Below are 25,376 nucleotides of genomic sequence, written 5' to 3'. Positions count from 1 at the left end.
ATCAAAGTTTAGCTTGTTTAGATCAAAACAAGTTTTTTGATGAATACTCGTTGGTTTCAGATCTATTGGTAACTCAGCAACAAAATGGCAATGGAAAACTCATGTGTGTTGTACAAAGTACAACAGCGCGAGTAACGGAGAGTTAAAGGCCCTTTGGTACATTTTTTTACGGATCTTCAAAAATTTTGTAAGGTTGCCATTCCCAGCTCCCCCCCCTGAAACGTGACGTAATTAGTGAACGGACCATCATGGTATTCAGTTTTTGTATGTTGTTGTGCCACATGATATGTTTGATTCCTTTCAGGTCAAAGTTAATCCAAAACCCCTTAACGCCGGATTTTGTAACAAAGGCACACAAACACTTAAATATAGTTATTTCCCGATCTTGTCAGACTGAGTCGAACGATGTATGTTACTCGTCCTCGGATCGAAAGTCGGTTTTCCAAGCGGTTTATGAAAAATAATTTGCAAGATAGGTAAAAAAAATATGACTCCGGATAATCGAGCCTCCGGTTAATCGAGCCTCCGGATAATCGAGTCCGGCCTGTATTTTCATGATAAAACTAAATATTAAGATCTGTTCCGTAAGTTCTGATTGTTTCTCATTTATTTTTCATTAAAATAATAGATTTTCCTTTTTCTAGTCTTACTCACATGCCTATGTTCCTTTTTTACATTTTCACTTAATTCCGATGGTTCGGTTCATGGATTTTGAACGGGATTTTATTATATTTTTAATCTCGTATTTTTGCACTAAGAATAAAAATGAAAAAAAAACAAACGACTTTTTGTCCTTTCGACCTTTTGTCCCTAAACCGTTTAAATAATAATTTAATAGCACAAAAATAATTTGTGTAGTTTAAGGATATAGACAATTTTGAAAAAGACCAAAAAACCTTCAATATTTTGAAAGTAAAATAAATATAAAATTTGCATTAGTTTAATAACCAGTGGATTCGCTATGATCATCTGAAGGTGCAATGAAATAGTGCGTTGAACTTCATTCTGGGACCCATCGATTCATTAATTATTTATGATAAAAGAAATTAGAGGGATAAAATAAGTATTTTTCATTTTGACGCGAAAAAAAGGTGTACGACCATGTTTCAACAGATTCTATATAAATCCCTAACGTTAGAGTTTTTCAAACTGCTTACGGAAGTAATGAAAATGTGCCTCAATGTAATCTCCGAGTTAACACTTTACCACAGAGTTAACGTTCCCTTAATGATTTCATCGGAAATAAACAAACACATAGGTACCACCAACCCTCCATGCATCCGCTATTGATATCCACGGTGAAAATCTAAACCAAAACAAAAAAGTAGAGAACACATGGAAATGGAAGCTAGCACGTGAAGAAACGCATCCATGACCTCCAAGAGGTATAGGCTTCACTTCTAGTGAGTAGCAAACATGTGTGCACGCATACGGTAGACTCCCCGCAGACTAAATAGCGAAACAGTGAAATCCACTTATTCTACCGGCATCACACCATTTCATTAGCCTACGGTTGAGACAAGATTCACTGTTGACAAGAAAAAGAGGATGAACCGCGTGCATCACATTTATGATGTCTCTCGCGTGTGCCATCCCCATGGTCGTCAGCCTGCACCATATGTTTCCTCACACGTCGTTGTGGATATCGGCGTTTGCTGCATCCGTGCGCGCTTACCGTGATTCAGAGTTCCTTGCCTTGCCATCAAAAGAGTCGTTCAAGAGTGGGAGATAAAAAGTGCTAGATTTGGTGCATTTTTAACAGATATTTTTAGATATGAAGCGTCTCACCCTGGAAGATGCACTACGTTTCATTCTTAATTTTAACTTGGAAAAGTCTACAAATTTCGGTTCAGTATAACAAAGCAAGGAAGAAGAACCCATCGCAAACACAACAAAATCCAATCTAGGTGATCTTTCGGCTTTCGCCACACGGATGCGACAGTCTGAAGAAAGTACTTGAACTGTGATGACTGTGAGTCTCCCGGTGGTGTCGTGAAATTGTGCGTGCTTGTGTCAACGTTCTATAAATACCGGCGCCGCTGCCGTTGTTGTCCGACTCGGTATTATTGCATATCGCATTAGATACGGCTATGCCCCCAACCGTAATTCGGATGCCGCAGCATTCGAATGGAGCCGCACGAGGTGGGGGAGGTCATTTTAACGAACCAAGGAATCGAGGCTTTCGCGTTTTGTGCTGTCGCGTGTGTACCTGTGTGAATTTGGAGTTTTTCATGTCCAAGAATGGGATACTGAAGATTTTCGAAATCATTCTCGGATCGTTCTGCCAGACGCTGTTGATTCAGTTCGGGATGGACTGTGCCAAGGATATTGGAGAGGCATTCCACGGATTTCTGACGACGGTTTCGGCCTGTTTGACGACGACGTCGATCCTTCTGCTGTGCTACGCCATCTCGGCACGGACATTCCACCTGGTGCGGCAGTCGATTTTCGTAAGTGTTGCATCAGTGCGTAGAGCTCAGAGCGGAACTATGAGATTTGGACAATCGATCAGCTGTTTAGCTGCGTTTCTGTTCCCTTGAGTGGACTACGTATCTTTCATATTGGCTATGCGATGCACTATTGTGTTGCGTGAATTTGAGAATCGTAGGAATATGATAGGCATTTGTTATATGCTGATTTTAATTGTTTATTGTGAAAAATTATAGTTGTATTGATGTTTATGTATCAACATATTTTGGTCTAGTAATTTCATACATTGGTTTTGGTGAAAACATAAGATATTTAAGATAAATATTTGAGTCAGGATTAAGGACTCACACTGTGTCAGTTGAATTAACGCAAAGTTTACCGCCCTTAAAATAATTTTATTTTTCGGTTTGTTTTTATTTATCTAAAATTTTTGTGAAAAAATATCGATCCAAGAAATTTTTTTTTCAATTAGGTGCAATAATATTTTTTCTATCTCATCATGAAAAAAAAATTACCCTCATCAAAACCGAAAGGTCGATGTTTAGTGGTTTTTTTTTATAAACCAACTTTATGGCATGATGACAATTTAAAAATGATGTTGAACCCGAATCTTAATTATAAAACTAGAAAAATATTTTTTTTAGATTTTACAAATCTCAATATTTTTAGAAAAATTATAAAGTATTCTTTTTTGAGCGGTGAACTTCCCCTTAATGAAAAAACACATGTTTGAGAAAAGGAAATGTGATTTATTTCAAATGAAGTTTCGGCACGTTACAGGAAAAAAAATCAATGAACATTTGAATAAGGTCCGTTATCAGCTATTTTATGTAGCTTTGTTATGATGTGAGAACATCAGTGTTATACAGAATTTGAATCGATTTTACGAACGCAACTTTTGATTCTTGGCCCTCCAATTGTTTTTGTAAAACAACGAAAACATATTTCCAAAACAAATCTTCAATTGGGCTTATCGATTTATCTTTGTTTTTTTTTTTTTTTTTTTTTTTTTTAAACTCTTTATTTGTTCCAAATTCAAAATAAATTACATTTCATTTTAACCTAGGTGCTCCAGTTACTGCAGTAACGTACCAGCCTTAATTGTTATGACATACATCTAAGTGTTTTTACATTGTTCATGTCTTGGCAATTCAGTATTTTAAACAGGTTTTTTAACCTGCATGTCAGTATAACAATTGATATCTTAAAACTAAAAACTAAAACTAAATCTTATCTAAGTATAAAGGGAATTAATCGTTGCAATTGAGGATTGCAACGATTTTTGCCTGAAATTATTCATTATTTTGTTGGACATTTGTGCTAAAGTCTCAACATTCGAAATTCTATGTACTTCGGTTGTACTGTACCAGGGAGGCAACTTCAAAATCATTTTCAGAATTTTGTTCTGAATCCTTTGAAGTGCTTTTTTCCTGGTAGTGCAACAACTAGACCATATTGGTACAGCGTAAAGCATGGCCGGTCTAAAAACTTGTTTAAATATTAGAAGTTTATTCGTCAGGCAAAGTTTGGATTTCCTGTTTATAAGAGGATACAAACATTTTATATATTTGTTACATTTGGCTTGAATGCCCTCAATGTGATCTTTAAAAGTTAATTTTTGGTCAAGTATTAATCCAAGATATTTCACTTGGTTTGACCAGGAAATTGGAACTCCGTTCATAGTGACTATGTGACTACTACTAGGTTTCAAAAACGAAGCTCTAGGCTTATGTGGAAATATTATAAGTTGAGTTTTGGAAGCGTTGGGAGAAATCTTCCATTTTTGTAAATAAGAAGAGAAAATATCTAAACTTTTCTGAAGTCTGCTGCAAATAACACGAAGACTTTTTCCTTTAGCGGAAATGCCTGTGTCATCAGCGAACAAAGATTTGTGGCAACCCTGAGGCAAATCAGGGAGGTCCGAAGTGAAAATGTTATACAATATAGGCCCAAGAATGCTACCCTGAGGAACTCCTGCCCTAACAGGTAGTCGATTAGATTTGGAATTTTGATAATTTACTTGAAGAGTTCTGTCAGTTAAATAATTTTGAACTAATTTCATAATATAAAGTGGAAAATTAAACTTTTTCAATTTAGCAATCAAACCTTCATGCCAAACACTGTCGAATGCTTTTTCTATGTCTAGAAGAGCAACTCCAGTTGAGTGGCCTTCAGATTTGTTTGAACGAATTAAATTGGTAACTCTTAAGAGTTGATGAGTAGTTGAATGCCCATGGCGAAATCCAAACTGCTCATCTGCAAAAATTGAGTTCGTATTGATGTGAAGCATCATTCTATTCAAAATTATCTTTTCAAAAAGTTTACTTATTGAAGAAAGCAAACTTATTGGACGGTAGCTAGAAGCTTCAGCTGGATTTTTATCCGGCTTCAAAATTGGAACAACTTTTGCATTTTTCCATTTATCAGGAAAGTATGCCAAATGGAAACATCTGTTAAATAATTTTACCAAGAAAGACAAGGTACTCTCTGGGAGTTTTTTGATGAGGATATAGAAAATTCCATCATCACCTGGAGCTTTCATATTTTGAAAATTTTTAGTTATAGACCTTACTTCGTCCAAATCAGTCCCCCAGGAATCATCAAAAATATTTTCCCGAGAGAAAATATTCAGAAAATCCCGAGCAACCTGATTCTCAATAGGACTAGTAAGACCCAAACTGAAATTATGGGAACTCTCGAATTGCTTAGCAAGTTTCTGAGCTTTTTCCAAATTTGTGATCAAAATTTTACCACCTTCTTTAAGCGCTGGAATTGGCTTTTGAGGTTTTTTCAAAATTTTTGTGAGTTTCCAAAAGGGTTTGGAACTCGGGTCTAATTTAGAAATATTATTTTCAAAAGTTTTGTTCCTCAGGGCAGAGAATCGCTTTTTAATTTGTTTTTGCAAATCCCGCCAGATAACTTTCATGGCAGGATCGCGTGTTCTTTGATATTGTCTCCTACGGACATTTTTAAGACGGATCAAGAGCTGAAGATCATCGTCTATTATAATTGAATCGAATTTAACCTCGCATTTTGGTACTGAGGCAGCTCTTGCTTCAACTATAGAAGTAGTCAGAGATTCAAGAGCATAATTAATTTCATCTTTGGTTTGCAAAGGAATGTTTGGATCGAAGTTATATTCCATAAATGTTCGATACTGCTCCCAATCAGCTCTATGGTAATTGAAAGTAGAGCTGTTGGGATTACAAATTATTTCTTGGGATATTTCAAAAGTTACTGGAAGGTGATCAGAACCGAAGTCAGCATGGGTAACCAATTGGCTACAAAGTTGACATGAATCAGTTAAGACCAAATCAATAGTGGAGGGATTTCTTGCAGAAGAAAAGCATGTTGGGCTGTTTGGATATTGAATAGTGTAATAACCTGCAGAACAATCATCAAACAGAATATTACCATTGGAATTGCTTTGAGCATTATTCCATGAGCGGTGTTTTGCATTAAAATCACCAATAATGAAGAATTTAGACCTATGACGGGTAAGTTTCTGGAGGTCACCCTTGAGAAAATTCTTTTGCTGGCCTACGCATTGGAATGGCAAATAGGCAGCTATAAACGTAAGTTGTCCAAATTTTGTTTCAACAGAAACCCCCAAAGTTTCAAAAACTTTGGTTTCAAATGAAGAAAGAATTTTATGTTTGATTCGTCTATGAATAATGATGGCAACGCCACCACAGGGTCCATCAAGACGATCATTTCTATAAATCAAGTAGTTTGCGTCCTTCTTAACCTTATGGGCAGGTTTAAGGAACGTTTCAGTTATAACGGCAATATGCACGTTATGAACTCTTAAAAAGTTAAATAGCTCGTCTTCATTATCTTTAAGAGATCGAGCATTCCAATTTACAATATTTAATGCTTTAAAATCCATTACTGAATTTTAAAGTCATGACAATATTATTTGCAAATTTTACTCCAGTTTGAATAGCATCAAACATGGAGTTAGATTTAAGCATATCAGAAATCATGTCAATTAATGAATTCTGTAAAAATTCCATTTTGGGGGCAGTAATGCTTCCTAAGTCAAAATTGTCAAAATTTCCATTAGAACGTTGGTTAGTATTTTGATTTCTACCCGCTGCAATAGCAGCATAGGTAGCTCCATTAACTCGCTGAACATTGTTAGCAGCGAGGGGAGTAGGTACAGATGAAACATTTGAAGCAGGGGAGATATTTGTACCTACGGGTACGAATGTAGAATTTGTTCCTCGCTGACCGTTGTTAACAGCAGAGGAATTTGTACCTGGTCGGAAACGTGGAGCGTTTCCTACCTGACGGTTAGAACGAGATTGTAGGATCGCTTTGCGAGTCTTACATTCCCAAAAATTGGATTTGTGGTTTTCACCACAATTTGAACATTTAAATTTCTTAGGATCTTCCTTCACAGGACAGTCGTCCTTTGCGTGAGAGGAATCACCACAATTCATGCATTTAGCTGGCATGTAGCAATTTTTAGTTCCGTGACCCCATCCCTGGCACTTACGGCACTGGGTGAGGTTTTGGAAATTTCCTCCAGTCTTCCTGAAGTGTTCCCACTTCACTCGGACATGGAGCATAAGGCTAGCTTTTTCTAAGGCCTTAAGGTTGTTTAGTTCACTAGACTTGAAGTGAACTAAATAAAAATCATTAGAAATCCCGTTGCGCGAATCGCCAGGACGGGATTTCATTTTCATTTTGATTACTTGGAGTGGCACAACTCCAAGTAATTTTGCCAGTTCATCTTTGATCTGATCCAGGGATTCACCACTGGGCAGTCCTTTCATGACAACCTTGAACACACGTTCAGTTTTGGTGTCGTAAGTAAAAAATTTGTGCTTCTTCTCAGTAAGATACTTGAGAAGACATTTAAATCCGTCCAAGGTTTCAGCCAATACACGGCATTCACCCCGACGTCCAATTTGTAGTGAAAACTTAACTTTCACGAAATTCAAAAGTTCCATGCGAAGAGCATGGAAATCGGTAGTGGTTATCACAATAGGGGGAATCTTTTCCTTCTTGGCATTAAGCCGGGAAAGTTTACTAGAATTTTTCTTGGATGATGGATCATTCTCATCATCCGTGAGCAAATCAAATTGATTACTCAAATTAATTTCATCAGAAGGGGGGTCAAGAGTTTGCCCCTTTCTTTTGCGTTTAGGCGCCATGGCGGCAGTAAATTTTTATCCAAATCGACTTCCAAGCAGATTACTATAAGAATCTGAAGGATCGAAGAGGAATTTTCCAAATCGATATCCAAGAAGGATTACCTCGGGTAGGGTCCAAACAAGGATCGAAGAGGAATAAGAGTTGAACAAGGTAGAAAATTTTTACAGGTTGAGCACTGAAAAGTGCTGTTAAAATTTGTTGTAGCTTTAGGTAGTAGTAACACTTCCTTCAGCAAAAAGCAAATAGATCCGCACGGCAAGAGAGCACGATGCGGACTGATTTATCTTTGTTGTTTAACGTATTGTATAGCGATCGAAGTCCTTTTTTGTTCACATTGACGTAGCTAGAAAATTTATCTGGAGGGGGCCTAGGGGGCCTGTTGTTTTTTTTTAAAGTTTGCTAAACTACGGTTAAATAAAAATTCGCAGAGATACTTGTTTTTGGGTACCGTAAAACGGGGTAACATTGATAGTTTTTTAAAGTATATTCTAAAAAAAATTTCAGCAATGAATGTTTTGCAAATTTTATATTTTTAAAACAAGTACTGACGATCCAAGACTTAATTCGTTAGTAATATGTTTAATGGAAATTAAAGCATTTGCACTATTTTTTTTTAGTTTTGTGACCGAACTTCAGTATTTTGATTTGGGGTTACTTTGATAGTGCTCGATGAATGTAGAAAAAAATGAGTGAAACTCAAACAATTTAGTTCTCTAAATATGAAACTTTGAATGAGTATATAATCAGAAAACATCATAAGCAATAAGAAAACAACATTGAATTTGTGATGGCTATATCGTAAATAAATTTCATAAGTGATGGTTTGAGTGCTTTTTCAAACAGGCGAAAAACACAAAATTTGTATTTTTAATATGTTTGTAAAATATGTAGCACATACTATGTAAAAACTATATACGATATCAACGGAAATACCCTAAGCTACAATATGGAACCAATGTTACTAATTTAGAAAAAGCACAACGAGTAAATTTAATCTTTCTATTATACTATCAAAGAAAATTCTCAGAGTTAGGTAATTCCATGAATTTTGTATCTAGTTTTTTTTTAGTTTCTGAATATTTCATCATCGGTTAAATCTTAGACATAAGAACCAAAATTAAATTCTTGGAGTTTGAATTTGAAACATAGTAAAATGTACCCAGAATAAATTTCATACATTTAGGACTTAAACATGTTCAAGATTAGGATTTGAAAAAAAAAAACATTGAAAAGTCTGGTTATAATTTGTCATGATTCTGATATTTGAAGAGAAAAGAAAGTAATAAAGCATTTATTCAGAACATTTTTTGACGTAGGACTACGTCTTTGATTTCTATATGGGGGTACACTTTGTGAAAACCGAAAATGGAACATGTAACAAATTAAGAAAGATTTTGAACGTTAATAACTCAGCTGCCCCTGGTCCAATTTCAATAACTTTATCACCAATCGATCAGTAATATGGCTACGCATTGATAAAAATGCTTCCGAATGTTGATTTTCAACAAGAAACTATTGAAAAACTGGTAAATGTTCAGCATTGTCCAAAAGCGTCGAATTAACTAACAAATCCACCAATTACCTACATGCATATGCTGCTTCCCCAGCACAGTCGTCAGAGAGTAGTAAGTAGACGAAACAAGTCGAAGTGGCATTCGCCTCCGATCCTCGGGCGCGTGCGAATAGGGAGCCATGTTCAGAACCAAACGCAAATTCTTCGAGATAACCACCATCCGTCGTCTGGCTCGCCGTGGCGGTGTCTGACGTATCTACGGTTTGATTTACGAGGTGTGCTGAAGGTGTTCCTGAAAAATGAGATCCGTGATGCTGTCACCTACACTAAACACGCCAAGCGTAAGCGGCCATGGATGTCATCTACGTTTTTGAAGTGACAGAGACGCACTCTGTTTGGTTTCGGAGGTAAATCATCACCAACATTGGAAACAAAACGGCTCTTTTCAGGGCCACCAATCTTATTACAGAAAAGAGTAGGAATAGAATTCATCTGCCTGTTTGTCCATATTCAGAACCACCGACCACACAAAATGCTCATGTTATCAAACTGGAAGCAGGGATACAAATTATTTTGATCAACCTTGATCAACTTTGAATCACCACGGCCAGATATTTTCGATGGAAGAAGCAACAATCTAGCATCTAATTCGACGAAGACGGCAGGAAACATTTCTGGATCAACAATAGAATAGGGCCCATCAGCATTTGTAAACAAACCGTTCCAAAGCCTCACAAATCGAAGGCCGCTCACACAAACCAACACCAACATCTTGTAGGTAGAAGTTTTCCCCTATCTAATGATGGTGTTGGTTTGTGTGGGTGGCCTTCGCTTTGTGAGTAAAGGGCTTTGGAACGGTTTATTTACAAATGCTGATGGGCTCTTTTCTATTGTTGATCCAGATTAGTGGAGCCGAGTTATTTACGAAAGAGAGTGTCGATGAAGAGAATCGATCAATGTAGATAGGACCTATTGAAACCTATTGAGGCAGCTCCCAGAGATGTTATGCCTTACAACATGCCGGTGGCGCCGACTGAGATTGGACCCAGGCCTGCTGGGGTGAGAGGTAATCACGCTAACCACCGGCGCTGATATCTATCACGGCGAATGAGAACGACCCAAATTTGAGTTTAGTTATCTCAGAAATAAGAAATAAAGTGCAGGAACTCAGCGATGAGTAAATTTGCCTCATGTTTTCCCAGGTTTTTCCAGGATTTTCCAGGGAAAAATTCCCGAATTTGAGAAAAGTAAAGATTGGTTTCACTCAGTCTATTGGTACTACTCCGAGACTAAATAAAATTTTCGTCAATTTCCTGATTTTCTGGCAGATCTTTTAGGTTTTCCACAGGAAACCATGAGACAAATTTACTCATCGCTGAGTTCCTACACTTTTGGCGATTATGAGTGAACTAAACTCAAATTTGGGTCGTTCTCATTCGCCGTGTACGCAAAAAGAAAATAGCCAGTGTCGCTACTTGATAGCAAACTACTCATAATGGGAGGAGTCTTTGTAGCTTTTATACCACTTGGTAGCACATTATTCTGCTTTAACCTAAAAAAATATAAAGCAACGCTGCTGTCTGGTATCAGCTCATTTTCGCTTCGGACGGCGTGGTCAGCAATAGCAGCAGTAGGTCGTGGCAAAGGAGGTGCCAATCGTCATCGCAAATTCTTCGAGATAACCACCATCCGTCGTCTGGCTCGCCGTGGCAGTGTCTGACGTATCTCCGGTCTGATCTACGAGGTGTGCTGAAGGTGTTCGTGGAAAATGAGGTCCGTGATGCTGTCAACTACTCTAAACACGCCAAGCGTAAGTGGCCATGGATGTCCTCTTCAATAAAACGGCCCTTTTCAGGGCCATCAAGCTTACATCAGTAAAGAGTTGGAATAGAATTTATCTGTGCTTGTTTGTCCATATTCAGAACCGCAAGCCCCCAACGACCACACAAACTTGGAAGCAGGGCTGCAATTGATTTGGATTGATTCTCGTAATCAACTTTCTTTTTGAAAAAGATTACTACAAATTTGGATCGCCTACAATTCAAAAACGGAAAGAGTTGAGGTAATAGATATTACAGGCATAACATTTGATAACGGCACAAAAGCATTTGTAAACAAACCTTCTAAGGCCCTTTACACGCGAACCAAAGTACGCCCACGCAAACCAACAACATCATTCGCGTGTAAAGGGCCTTAGAATGTTTGTTTACAAATGCTTTTGTGCCGTTATCAAATGTTATGCCTGATTTGATCAATTAAAAGAACTTAATGCTCTTCACATTTATTCCGTCCACTAGCGGTCCTACGTCAAGCTTCCGTTCGTGCCCCTAGGCACAGACCCTTCTACTTTTTATTCGGAGTTAATCAAGATTTAACTTCAATTCTACTCGAAAGGAATGAACTCGAAACTCAAATGATTGTGTCACTGTTTGTAACTAGATAATAATTGAATTTATTTTTACAAAAGCGTTGGGATTTTTTTTTATATTTTAAATGAAGTTAGTGTTGGTTATACCCATTTGGAACCAATTAATTATTTACACGAGCTGTTTTCAGTGTTCTTGATTTATTTAACAAAAAAAAATGCAGCTGTATTTTGGGCATTTTTTAACTAGTTCGTTTATTTTGAAGGCTCAATCGCGTTAGATTTACGGAGCCGATAGTTCATTGTTCTTTGTCTGTAACAAATTTCGCTTCTATGTCTAGTAGGAGTTGGGCCGAATACTCGCGGCTTACTCGAGGTTTGAGAGGTACATTGGCGAAGGATAGGATCAGCGGAGGAGCGACGATGAGACTCATCGAGACGGGGGGACAAGACAAACAAAAACTAATAAAGAGAGACAAAAGTAATTATATTCTTGTACTAGACATTTGAAGAAACCCATAAACCGACTGCATATAGCAGATATCGCGAGTTCCCAACACGTCTCTGATAGGAACATAGGGTTGTCTTCCTTGGACCTCGAGGGTATTCAAAAGTCGCTCTATGGCGGCGTCATTATCCGTACATTGCCAAACTGCGAGATCGATGTCACCGTAACCGTTTCCACACCGACAGATGTTGCTGTCCACGAGGTTTATTCTATTGAGATGAGTATCTAGCGAGTAGTGGTTGGACATAAGTCTACTCATCACGCGAATGAAGTCACGACTTAAGTCCAAGCCTTTAAACCACGCTCTCGAAGAAACATTAGGAATAATTGACTGTAATCACCGTCCACGATTTCCAGTGTCCCAATTGGTTTGCCAAAGTTTGTTTCTTTGAAAAACTCGAACAGCTGGTACAATTTGAATCTTTTACGTCTTAAACGTAAGAGGGACAAATGGTACAAAAAGTTTTGTAGATCTAATAGTGATAATCATTGGAATAGGTACACGGTCGCGCGTAATAAATATTCACAGTCGATTAAGAAAACTCGATGTGAATATATTCAGAGGAAAATTGATCAGCATCAAAACAACAGCAAAGAGTTATGGAAAATTTTGAAATCTTTGATGAAGCCTAGTAATTGTTAATCGCGGACCATAACTTTTGATGGCATATTAGAACAGTCAGAACCAGTAATTGCTTCTAAGTTTAATGACTATTTCGTCGAGAGCGTTTCACTGATCAATCAATCTATTGAACTGATCAATGAACCGGACGAAATAAAACAGCCGATTAATAGTAATTGTAGATTTAATGGTTTTCACCCAATTACATAAGATGAACTTAAAAATATTTGCTTTTCATTAGGAAAAACGGCTGGAGTAGATAATGTTAATGCTAGAGTTATTCAAGATTGCTTTCATGACATTCGACACACTCTGCGGGACCTTATAAATCAATCATTGCAATCTGGGCACGTGCCGCATATTTGGAAAGAATCTTTAGTTGTTCCTATACAAAACGTTGCTGGGACGATTAAAGCCGAAGAGTTTCGTCCCACCAACATGTTGCACACATTAGAGAAAATTTTAGAACTTGTTGTAAAAGGCCAGCTGTTAGAATATTTAAATAGTAACTGTTTGTTGATACCGGAACAATCGGGATACCGGGAAGGCCATTCTTGAGAAACCGCGTTAAACTTAGTGTTAGCTAAATGGAAAGAAAATTTGAAGCATAAAGATACGATTGTTGCTGTGTTTTTGGATCTAAAACGCGCTTTTGAGACAATTTCTAGGCCCTTATTGTTGAGAACAATCAAGCGCTTTGGAATTTCGGGTTCTGCATACAAATGGTTTGAAAGCTATTTATCTGACAGAACACACTGTTTTTAATGATGTTGTATCTTGTCCCGTTGACAATGACCTTGGAGTGCCTCAGGGAAGTGTATTAGGGCCTCTTTTATTTATTATGTATATTAATGACATGCGACGAGTTTTACGGTTTTGTGATATTAATCTTTTTGCTGACGATACTGTATTATTCATTGCAGCTAATGATTTAGAAGAAGTCGTTTCACGCTTGAATGAAGATTTGCGTTCTCTAAGTAGATGGTTGAAGTATAAACAAATGAAATTGAATATAAGTAAAACTAAATTCATGGTAATTTCGAGAATCGTGAGGATGATGATGTCTCTGTTGTTATTGATGATGAGACTATTGATCGCGTTCAGGAAATTAAATATCTTGGCGTGATTATTGATGACAAACTCAAGTTCAATTCTCATATTGACAATGTCATCAAGAAAATTGCCAAGAAGTATGGAAATCTATGTCGCTTGAAAAACGATTTAACTATTGGTAGTAAAATACAGCTATACAAATCAATCATCTCCCCTCATCTAGACTTTTGCCCTTCCATTTTATTTTTGGCCAATGAAACACAAATATCGAGATTACAGCGTTTGCAGAATAAAGTAATGATGCGTTTGATTTTAAGATGTAATAGATTCACTTCCTCAACTTTTATGCTGGACGCTTTTCAATGGCTGTCAGTGAAGCAAAGAATTGTGTTTTTGACTATCGTGTTCATTTTTAAAGTAGTTAACGGTTAACTGTCTCGATATTTGTGTGATCGGATTGAAAGAGGAAGTGATTTTCATAGATATAACACTAGAAACGCGGATGAAGTAAGAACATCACATCTTTTGAATAATGCTTCACGAAATTCATTATTTTTCAAAGGCATAAATGTTTTCAATTCGATGCCTATAGGCACATCAAGCGTGCAACTACACTTACATAATTTAAGAGACGCTTCATTTCACATGTAAAAGCTGTTTATTGAGCAGTTAATTTTTTATGAATGGATAAATCATGTATCTTGACAAAGTTATCTCTAACGGATTATTTTGTATGGAGACTGTCATAAAGACATTTTAGTAATTTGTGTAGCATATACAAACAACTACATTGTTTGCCTCGATGGTTATGATGGATTTTTAGTTTTTTGATTTTGTAGTAGTAATAGTAAAAATAGCTTTGAGTAGTCTACAATGGTTTGAGCCTCGCGCGCGGAATACAGGTATACATGACTAATACGTGGAAATTGTGGCAAAAGCCTTGAATTAGTAAAGGGTTGGCTGGAAGTCGTTTCCTTGGATATAGTCCTGGCACTGCGGAAGCTTAAACGTGTAAATCCCAGGTCACGTGTAAATGGAAGTGTTCTAGTAGGGTGCAGACAAGGGAACTCTCGGATAACGGCAATTAATAAATCTTACTTAATCAACGAGTTCTTTATTTAGTCCGCTCAAGTACGCGTCGTCGGTTCAACTGATTTCTACACTCTCATCAGAAACTCATCATATTTAAGTAAATGCAGAGGGGCGTGACACTTTGGTAACTTTGAATTATCACAACATCTTCCCTCTTTTGCAAAACAAACGCAACAGATTTAAGAAACAATGAAATCTCTATACTTAGCTGGCATTCTGATTTCTCTCTTCGGACGGCCCCGACTCATGGGTGAAGATAACATCTCTCCTGGAATAGAACTGACATTCACAACATCGGACGTCTTATCGGTGCACGGTTCATCCTCATCTACGTTGCTGGTGTGAAATGGTTCATCGGTCAGAACGGCTGTCTCCGCTCTTGATGTTTGTGGAAGATCTACAGGCACTGTTGATGATTTGCTTGTTTCCACCAGTGGAGATCCAATCGATGCAAAAGAAACTGCAGGTTCTTTGCGAGGCTTAACGTTTACAGCATCCCGACGATAATTGGTTCCGTCTACATTAACTAAGTATGATCGATCACTAAGTTGATTACTGACGAATCCCGGAGACCAGACCTTAGATGATTGTGGCCGTGCTTGAACGTACACTGGCGATCCAATTTCTAAAGCTGGCAGTTGACGTGAGTGCTTATCGTAATTGTACTTGATATTTTGACGATTCTTCCTGATTGCTTCTGGAACGCCTTCCACGACTTTCTGCAATAGATTTGTTGCCGGAATTGGTATTCCACAACGGGTACTGCGTGAGAACAATCTGGATGCAGGACTAGTTCCGATATTGTTGGGTGTGTTTCTCCAAAGTTGTATTACGAACCAAAGATCCTGTCCTGACTTACTCGCTTTACGGATAAGCTGTTTGGCGATTTTTACAGCGGCTTCCGCCTTACCGTTGGCCTGTTGGTGGTGTGGCGCAGACGTAGAATGTTGAAATCCCCATAGTTTTGCAAACTGAGTCATCTCCTCGTTTACAAAGTTAGTTGCATTATCGGTAACTACCAACTGAGGCGTCCCGTGACAAGCAAAGTTTCGCTTACACGCATCTATAACAGAAGTCGGTGTCAAGTCCTTTATCAGATCCAACTTGAAATAATCTGAATAGTGATCAACTGTCACTAAGAAGTTTCGTTGCTTTCCTTTGTATGCTTGAAAGAAAACGTCCATTGAAACCAATTGAAACGGGTAGATCGGTACGGCGTGGCTCTTCATCGGTGGGCTTTGCTGGGATGCTCCAAATTTGGCGCATATTGAATATTCTTGGACACGATCCTTAATCTGTCGACTCATTCCCGGCCAGAACACGTTGGTTCTAGCCAATCGCAATGTGGACTCAATGCCGGTGTGACTGGTGTGCAACTTTTCAATCAACGAACGATGAAGCTTTGACGGGATAACGATTCGATCACCTCGAAAAACCAATCCACTTTGAGTAGCGAGCTCATGACGATGTTTGTAGAAGGGTTTTACAGGAGCTGGAACTTGATCCACTTTTTTCGGCCATCCATGATTGATGTACAGCAGTATTGTTTGTAAGGCACTGTCGCTTGCAGTGTGCTCAATAATCTCATTAATTCGATCGTCCGAAATACTTAGATAACTGCTTAGATCGATGTTTTCTACTTCGCCGAAGGCTCTGTATATGTTCATTTTCCTGTAGTCTTTCAAATCATTCTGTGTATCGGGTGCTCGCGAGATGGCATCAGCTAGAACGTTATCTTTACCGGATACAAACTGGAGCTGGACGTTGTACCTTTGCAGATTTAGTAGCATGTGCTGCAACCGCTTCGGAGGCTTGAGAAGCGGTTTCTTGAAGACGTTTATTAGTGGTTTATGATCTGTCTTCACAACTACCCTCGGATTTCCGATGATTATTTGATCAAACCGAATACAAACGAATAGCACCGCTAGAAGTTCTTTCTCTCTCTCTGAGCGTAGTTTTTTTTCCGTTTGTGTCAGTGTTCGCGATGCATAACCGATGATCCTGTTGTCCTGGTATACTGCTACTCCGAGCCCGAAAGAACTAGCATCACACTCAATCCAAAGGGGTTCCTTCACATCGTAATACTGAAGGGTTTTGACGTCGGACACCATTGCCTTGATCTTGTCGAATTCCTTTTGTTCAACGGAACTCCATATCCACTGAACTTTTTCGAATATCAGCTTGCGTAGTGTGTGGAGATTTGCGCTTAGGTTAGGAAGAAATCTGCTAAGATAATTAAGGTCCTTCCGGTTTGCTGGAGCTGGATAGTTTTTAATAACTGATATCTTCGACTCATCGGCCTGAAGGCCCCTATCGGTAAGGACATGTCCAAAGAACGTAACTGACGGTCTACAAAACACGAGTTTCGAACGATTAAGCGTTATATTGCACTGCTTAAGACGTTCAAAGAGTTTCCCCAGACAACGGTTGTGATCCTGCATCGCCTCTTCCAAGGTTTCACTGCATCCAAAAATCAGCAAATCGTCCGCAAGACATTCTACTCCATCCAAATCTCCGATCGCCTCGCGCAACTTTAACTGGAAGATCTCCGGAGCCGATGATATTCCGAATGGCAGCCTTATCCAGCGGTATCTGCCAAAGGGAGTCCAGAAGGTGGTTAGGAGGCTGCTGGCATCATCAAGAACAACTTGCCAGAACCCTTTCCTTGCATCCACCGTTGAAAATACTTTTGCTTTACCCCACTTCTGACATCATGTTCTAGTAGGGTGCAGACAAGGGAACTCTCGGATAACGACAATTAATAAATCTTACTTAATCAACGAGTTCTTTATTTAAATAGTCCGCTCAAGTACGCGTCGTCGGTTCAACTGATTTCTACACTCTCATCAGAAACTCATCATATTTAAGTAAATGCAGAGGGGCGTGACACTTTGGTAACTTTGAATTATCACAACAGGAAGTATTGTCGAGGACTATACTTGGACTTTTGATAACTAGTTACACCTTTGAATGTTTTTGGTTGATGCTTTTAACATTTTTAACAGGACATTTATATCTGTAATTGTAACCAGCTCGATTTTGTTTGCAAACCTGGTTAAAATGTTTATATTTAATTATCTTAAAGATAACTCTTCCAGCTCAAACCTTTGTAGGGGTAAGAGGTGGGACCATCATCATCATAATCATCAACTCAAAAGGGTACTCTTACGCACTAAATGGTATAATTTATCGTGTGAAATTTGCCTGTCATAAAATTCACATTCCTGCGCGCACACCTTTGCGAGAGAGTCCGCCTTCTCATTGCCTGGGATTGAGCAATGTGAGGGGACCCATACAAAGGTAATCATATATGATCTTTCGAGAATTTCGAGCATAAATTTCATCTTTTCGATGAAGTAATAGATATGAGATAAATGTAGAAATTTCCATCTCTTCGTTTAAATTAATTTATCCGTTTAAATTCAGCAGAAGGAGTGCTAATTCTTGGCAATATAGCTAGATCACCAAGGCACGGGTCTTCCCTATGGAGAATGTACAAACATGTCCATAACATCTAGATTCATCATTCAAGATTCCATCAGATTTAATTAGCTGGAAAACTTTTGAACGTAAATAAATAAATTTCTACAATAAACTAAATTAAAAAAATAATGGTATTTAAATCAGTAGCTATGAGGCTCCATCGTCCTGCATCTTATAATATTGGATGTTTTGTAAATTTTTAATAATTTTTTTACTAAATCTTATATTTGAAGATATCTATATTGGGTGAAATTAATCAACCCCTGAACTGGCTTCCCAGTGCATTTCTTGTAAGTGTTCTTATTAAATGTGGGGTACCTGAATCCGATTCAGATGCCAACACCCTTTTGTGTAAAGTGTCTTCAGCAGAAATGCCAAAAAATATGTCTAAAATGCACAGTTGCGCCTAAATGTAGGTAATTTCATTCAAAATCTCTGGTAATTTTGCGAAAAGCCCTGGATTTTGTGATATTTGAAACATTCTACCGCAATTGATTAAATAATTCGGATTCATTGGCACGTAGTTTGACATGATACTTGAATGGTAATGACATCAATCGTTGCAGTCCAATGATGACTTGTTTGGATGTTGATATTGTATGCTACTTAACGTCAGTTCTATAAAATTAAAATTTAGACAATAATTTTTTTTTATTAGGAAAAACACATCATGGAAATCATTGGAGTCTCATGATGATATTTTTTTCAGATTTCTCTTGATATCTTTCACCGACCATGTTATACGTGACAATTGAAAGTGCAACGCATTATGATCAATTTCACCCCGGTGATCAATTTTCCTCCGGATTACGGTACTTCCTGAACAACCTACAGTCTTGAAAGAACATTGAATTTTTAAACAGTTGGAGATCCTCAGAACTTGATTAACCAAGACTTGAAGTCTTGGAAAAATATTCAGAGAACTTTACTAATATCTTTGTCTAATTGGAGATCTTTTGAATATTTCCTGCTGTCTAGCAAGGATGTCTGAAAGAATATCCTGTAACTTATGCAACGTTTCCTGCACACCTACAAAACTTCCTTAAGTTTTACTTAATTTCCTAAACTTCTACTAATTTTCCTGAATTTATTCCAAATTCCATATTTTGTTAATCTCTCTTAATTATATGAAGATCTCTGGACATCTTTGCACTTCTCAAAAGGCACCTATTATCTACAAATATTCTTGAACATCTGGAAAGTTCCCTGAAATTTAACGATGTTCTCAAAACTCCCAAGAAGTTCATAAAGCCTTTCCGAATTCAGATCTCTGACAAACTGCAACGAAGTTTCCTATACTGAAGCGAGGATCCCTGAAGTTCTTAGAAGTTTATTGAACTACCTTTAGATCTTTTACAAAATTCCTTACACTCATATGAAGTTTTACGCAGCTCTTCAAAATGCTACGAAATTCGCTAAACTTCTACAAAGTTTGCTGTACTTCTACGTTTCTCGATGATTTTCCGCAAAGTTTCACGATCGAAATTTCTTGAATTTGTACGTAATTTCCACAACTATTCCAAGACCACGAGGCTTCAAAAAAGTGCCATGAAATTATTTAGAGGATCCCGATCAGTAATGAGCTTCCCTGAAATAAAATAATGTTCCCTTAACATCTACGAAGTTTCTCAAACTCAAATAAATTTACCACAGTACGCAATTTTCAGAACTTTTCAAGTTCCTTGTTTCAATAAATTTTTCTGTAGATCTATGAAGCTCCAAAAAATTATAATAAGTTTCCTCAATTTCTACGATGTTGCCTGAACTTCTTAGAAGTCCTTGAAGTTTTACGATGTTCCCATGTTAAAGAAAAATCCCTGAACTCATTACCATTTTGTAGAGCTTGTAGATGTCTTATTATGCCATCGACTAAATATCGATATAATATAATTTATCAATATTGCTTCTTCTAGTCCAGAAAGTAAGAAAAGTAGTCAACATAAAGGACTGGCGAGACAGTAACAACAATTTTAAAGAATCATCAAATGCAACAAATTTTGAAATCAGATGACATCAAATGTTCTATTCCTTTTGCACTCTTGCTTGTGTAAATATTCATCTTCTATCTAAATTGATATACTCCACTGAAATAGTCATCCGCATTCAATATATTAATCTCAACAAATGCTTGTTGTCTTCTTTCCACAGGAAGTAATGTACAACGGGATATCGTGCTTCCTATACTTGAGTGCATCATCCTACCTGGGATTCGCCGTCAACGTGTGGCTGTATCCAAAGTTTTTACTTTTCAAAAACACCGGAGGAGTCCACAGTGCCTACCCTGCCATGACAGCCGTTTATGTCAGTTCTCCGATATGTCATGCAATGAACCTAATATAATTCATTTTCTAATCTATCCACAGTACATGGGCACCATCGTCGGCATCGTCTACGGTTTGGATGCGTTTGTTGCGTTCCGGCACCTGAAAGGGTTCTCCTCGTAGATATAACTCGCAAAGCCGCAAACCTTTAGCTTTAACTGCTGTATTTATTTATTCTCGTGTGCCATCAGGAATGCAAGTGCAATACTTTTCTTAGATTGTAGGTCTAGAGTAAGATTCGAATCGATTTATTTTTTGTCAGGGATTTATACCTGGAAATACAATGAGATTTTAGTATAAAACACCTACAGGTGAACCGCTGCTCATCACGACTTACCTAAGGTTGAAGCTTCCCGTTCGTTATATCACTGTCGTCAGGAATCCTTTCACTTTCGTTGTTATCTCATATTGGCTGCCGTCTGAATTGAACTGTGATATGTACCCCGAGGCTCCCCAGGTACTTGCTGTCATTCAAGACGAGATTATCGTCTATGCAAATAAATGGGGGAAGGAAGACTGAGTGCTCAAATTAACAGAGCGAGGACAAAACGCTTTGCACTCAGCTATCATTAGAAACAATTTACGACAATATTGCTTATCATTCAGAAGTGCCACAGGGAACCTTTTGTTCGACTACTAATCTGTTAACTGAGTATTTGAATTCTAAAAAAGGCTGAAGCAATAAATATTAACTTATTGCAGAAGCTTAATATGTTGCAAATGTTGCATTGGAAAAAAAAATGAACTCGCAACTCGAACCACCCGATGTTGCGCGGCATCATTGAACAGCGTGGAATGTATTGCATATAGCAAAACACTTTTGCTAGCTCTAATACCGGCCTGAGCCGGTTGCATAGGGGTGGGACTTATAGCATCTCGATAGTTTGGTTCAAAATGGTAATTAAGTGAGAGTAGAACAAATCTTATCTCATTAGAACCAGGTGTGAATCGCTATCACTGCCTCGCTGTGAAACCAGATGCATCCACGATTCTCTACGTGCTGCACGCAACGAATATTGAATACCAGAACAATGTGTATTCTATGGAAAGTGATTTCAAATTAATCGATCTACCGTTAGGGTGAAAGATGCGGAACCGATCGTTAAACAGCTGATCATGTGACCATATCAATTCCTTTGATCATTGTGATCCTCGCTTACGCACGGGAGCCCATTTTTTGAATCAGATAATTATGATTTAATCCACCTATGGCTAGATCTTGATTCCATTGTAGTATGATAGGTTTTGGCACTTGAATGAAACTGGAAACTGCCTTAGGTGAACCCGGAAGATTTCCATGGAACATATACATTTGATATAACCACCATTGCACATGTTTTTTATTCTTATGCAATTTGAGGTATCGCATGATTGGTTTTGATTCAAGTTAGATGCTGGCCACTTGGGTTCTGATTTCGGCGTTGGTCGGGAGTTGATTCGGTCGGAGAGGAGCTGGAGCTGCATTTTGCAGAGTGTGCACTGTTTAACCACAACATAAATACTTCGTTTTTGGTTGCGTCGCGTGTGATTGGTGATGGAAAGTGGACGCAGGCCTTTTTCCTCTGCTGAAATCGCTCTAGTCGGAGCAGCTAGAGTGTGTCTTTCTCTTTTCACAGTCTTTCTCTTTTGAAAACCACTGCTATGCAAACAGATTTAGTGCTGTTTTTGCCACATAGTTTAATAAAGGAGATTCTTATCTAGCATCAAAAACGTCAAATACAATAGGGAAAGGATTTGCAGCTGAGTGAATAACAAAAGAGAAAGTTGCTGAAGAGAAATGCAGGTAACATAACACACCTATTGAAATGTTCATCTTGAAATATCTATTAATTTTAGAACAGGTCCTATGTCTATGGTAATCATTTGAAGTTCCCAGGACCACACTGGTCAACCGCGGAAGGAACTGACACCGACACAAATAAAAACAAAATTAAGGGCTTGATTTTTTTCAAGATAATGCCAAAAAAGAAGATTGTCCTGGGTAACAAAGATTCTATACACCTGCCCGGTGGATCAATATGGGTTTTCATCAACAAAATAGTTTAAATATGATGCTTTATAATTGTAAAAAACATGTGGAATATTTTCCAGGGTTATAAATATAGAAGAGACTTTGTAGTTTTTCAGCGATAAAGCGGAGAAATTAATACCGAAGTTGCGAAAATAAATATGATTAGATCTTATATAAATACTGGTGTTTTACAATTTTGCAGAATAATTTTTGAACGATTACGTTCAAATCAACATTGGATCACTAAATCTCTCGACAAACCACAACATTCTGCAAATTGTGGATGTTTGCGAAGACTATGAAAAAGATCAGAAACTGATGAAGCTTCAGAAGGAAATCTCTGCGGATAATGAGACTAAGACGATCATCTTCGTTGAAACCAAACGGCGGATGGACGAACGTGACTTCGGTTTTGACTTTCGTTCGGTGTGGATTGACGGCTAATCGACGGCCCGTGTGTTTTTCCGGGGCTTAAGTGATTTGGTGAAATTTTTCTTGTAGAAATTAATCGCTTTTTCGCGGTTAAAATAGTGAAAACTTGTAGTTTTGGTTTATAAGATCGAAACTTCAGCCTGATACGTGTGGATACCGAAATTTTCTATTTCGCAAAAACAACCGCAATCATGAGTGAAAAGGAACACCAGAACGCGATGTTCGAGTTTCCGAAAATTCGTAAGGAATCATCTACAGGTATCCATGACCTCAGCGATTGCTTCGAGCGCAACACAAAAATTTTGGACCAGTTAGGAGAGCGAACAAGCAGCTGGGGTGCAATGATAACACATCTTATGGTGTCTAAGCTGGATGACGTCACTCAAAAGCGTTGGGAAGAACATGTGTCAGACAAAGTTGAACCATCTTTCGGTGTTCTGGTGGAGTTTCTGAAAAAGCAAACGAGGGTACTTGATGCAGTTTTGGTCGATTAAAAGGTGTCTACTACACAAGGACAAACTTCATCGTTTGGATTCAAACCACGTACTAAAATTTCGATCAACGCAGCTACCGAACGAAAGGTTCAAAATTGTGTTTCTTGTGGGGAACAGCACTCGAACTTCCGGTGGACAAACGGCTGCAACTAACAAACTCAACTTTGCAGTTATTGTTTAGGTCGAAATCACATGGCACGTGATTGTCCCTCTAAGTTTCGCTGTAGAACTTGTTCCAAGAAACATCACACATTACTTCATCCTGGATTCCCTGGATCCGGTTCTACTTTTACTTCTGATTCGGAAGCTCCAAACGCACAAAAGACACAGGTATCGACAGCATCTACTTCGGAAATTGCTACAAGCTCTGGTGGTACGGTTACTAGCTCGTTAGCATCTATTTCATCAAACATGGCGGTTGGAAATCCTGGAAATCACGTCTTCTTGCTCACGGTGCTACTCAAGATCAAGGACAGCTGGGGTAGGACGCATCTAGCACGCGCCCTGTTGGATTCTGGATCACAGGCAAACCTGATGTCAGAAGCACTCTGTCAGTTACTCAAGCTACCACGGCGTGCAAAACGGGTGGAGATCAGTGGCATCGGTCAAACACGAAAGAACACTGCGCACGAAGTATCGACATTCATTTCATCACGCATTAAGGACTTTTCTATGTCAATTGATTTTCTGGTTCTGGGACGGCTCACACCTGATCAGCCATCTTCATCTCTTCCATTGGCAAATTAGGCACCGCCAATCGGTATGGAACTTGCCGATCCCGAATTTTTCGTGTCAGGTCCAATAGATCTGGTACTTGGGTCGCAATTCTTCTACGAGTTTCATCTGCTCGATGGTGGTCGGGTTCAAACTCGTAAGCTCAACAGTACACTTCCGATTTTCGTCAATACCGTTTTTGGTTGGGCAGCTACTGGTGAATCCGAATGGCCTGGAACAAATCCGACGGTTACTTGTTATCTAGCGACTGGGAAACCACTCGACAAAACAATAGAAAAATTTTGGGCTATCGAGGAGATGACTGAAAAGCCACTACGTTCCCAGGAGGAAACAGATTGCGAGGAACATTTTCAAGCAACGATCACTCGAGACACAACTGGCCGTTACACTGCGCGCTATCCAAAAAAGATTGGGTTTCATGAGAATATTGGCGACTCTTTGAGCATTGCTTTTCTTCGATTTAATCAACTTGAGAGACGGTTGGATAGGGATGCGAACTTACGCCAACAGTACAACGATTCCTTACAAGAGTATCTCGATTTGGGTCATATGAAACTCGTCGGGACTTTACAAGATGTGCAAGATGAAGAACGGACAGTTTACTACCTCCCCTACCACCCAGTTTTCAAAGAGGCTAGCACGACTACAAAAGTCCGGGTAGTTTTCGACAGCTCTGCGAAGACGACTACAGGCTTTTCTCTCAATGACACTCTATTTACTGGTCCAGTGATTCAAGACGACTTGTTGGACCACATGATACGTTTTCGCAAGCACAACATAGCGCTGGTAGCGGATGTGGCCAAAATGTACCGGCAAGTACGAATCCATCCAGAAGACATTCTCTTGCAACGAATTTTATTCCGGTTCAATCGAACTGAACCAATTCAAATTTTCGAGCTGCAGACAGTGACGTATGGTTTATCGCCGTCATCGTTTCTCGCCACACGTGTACTGAAGCAACTCGCGTTTGACGTAGGTAGTAAGTATAAACACGCTAGCGCAGCAGTGATGAATTACTTTTACATGGATGATTTTCTCTCGGGAGCGGAATCGGTTGCAGAAGCGAAGTTGCTGAGAAGTGAAGTTCAATCTCTCATGGCCGAAGGAGGATTTGAACTACGAAAGTGGAGCTCTAACTCACCGGAAGCATTGTG

At 38.5% G+C, this 25,376-nt stretch overlaps 1 protein-coding gene across 1 annotated transcript; it reads left to right on the top strand.

Annotated features, from left to right (window-relative positions):
* Positions 1-1,974: 1,974 nt before the first annotated feature.
* On the top strand, positions 1,975-20,673 carry sing (MARVEL domain-containing protein sing). Its single transcript, XM_065234339.1, has 3 exons — positions 1,975-2,450; positions 20,378-20,530; positions 20,593-20,673. Exons 1-3 carry the CDS (start codon positions 2,091-2,093, stop codon positions 20,671-20,673), a joined length of 594 nt encoding a protein of 197 aa, XP_065090411.1. The 5' UTR covers positions 1,975-2,090.
* The last annotated feature ends 4,703 nt before the right edge of the window (positions 20,674-25,376 follow it).

This window comes from Ochlerotatus camptorhynchus, unplaced genomic scaffold (genome assembly GCF_037179485.1).
Source record: "Ochlerotatus camptorhynchus isolate MF236.1 unplaced genomic scaffold, CSIRO-AGI_Acam_v1.1 ptg000433l, whole genome shotgun sequence".
Taxonomy (NCBI): Eukaryota; Metazoa; Arthropoda; class Insecta; order Diptera; family Culicidae; genus Ochlerotatus; species Ochlerotatus camptorhynchus.
The sequence above is the reverse complement of the archived record's forward strand: the minus strand, read 5'-3'. Positions and strand labels throughout refer to the sequence as shown.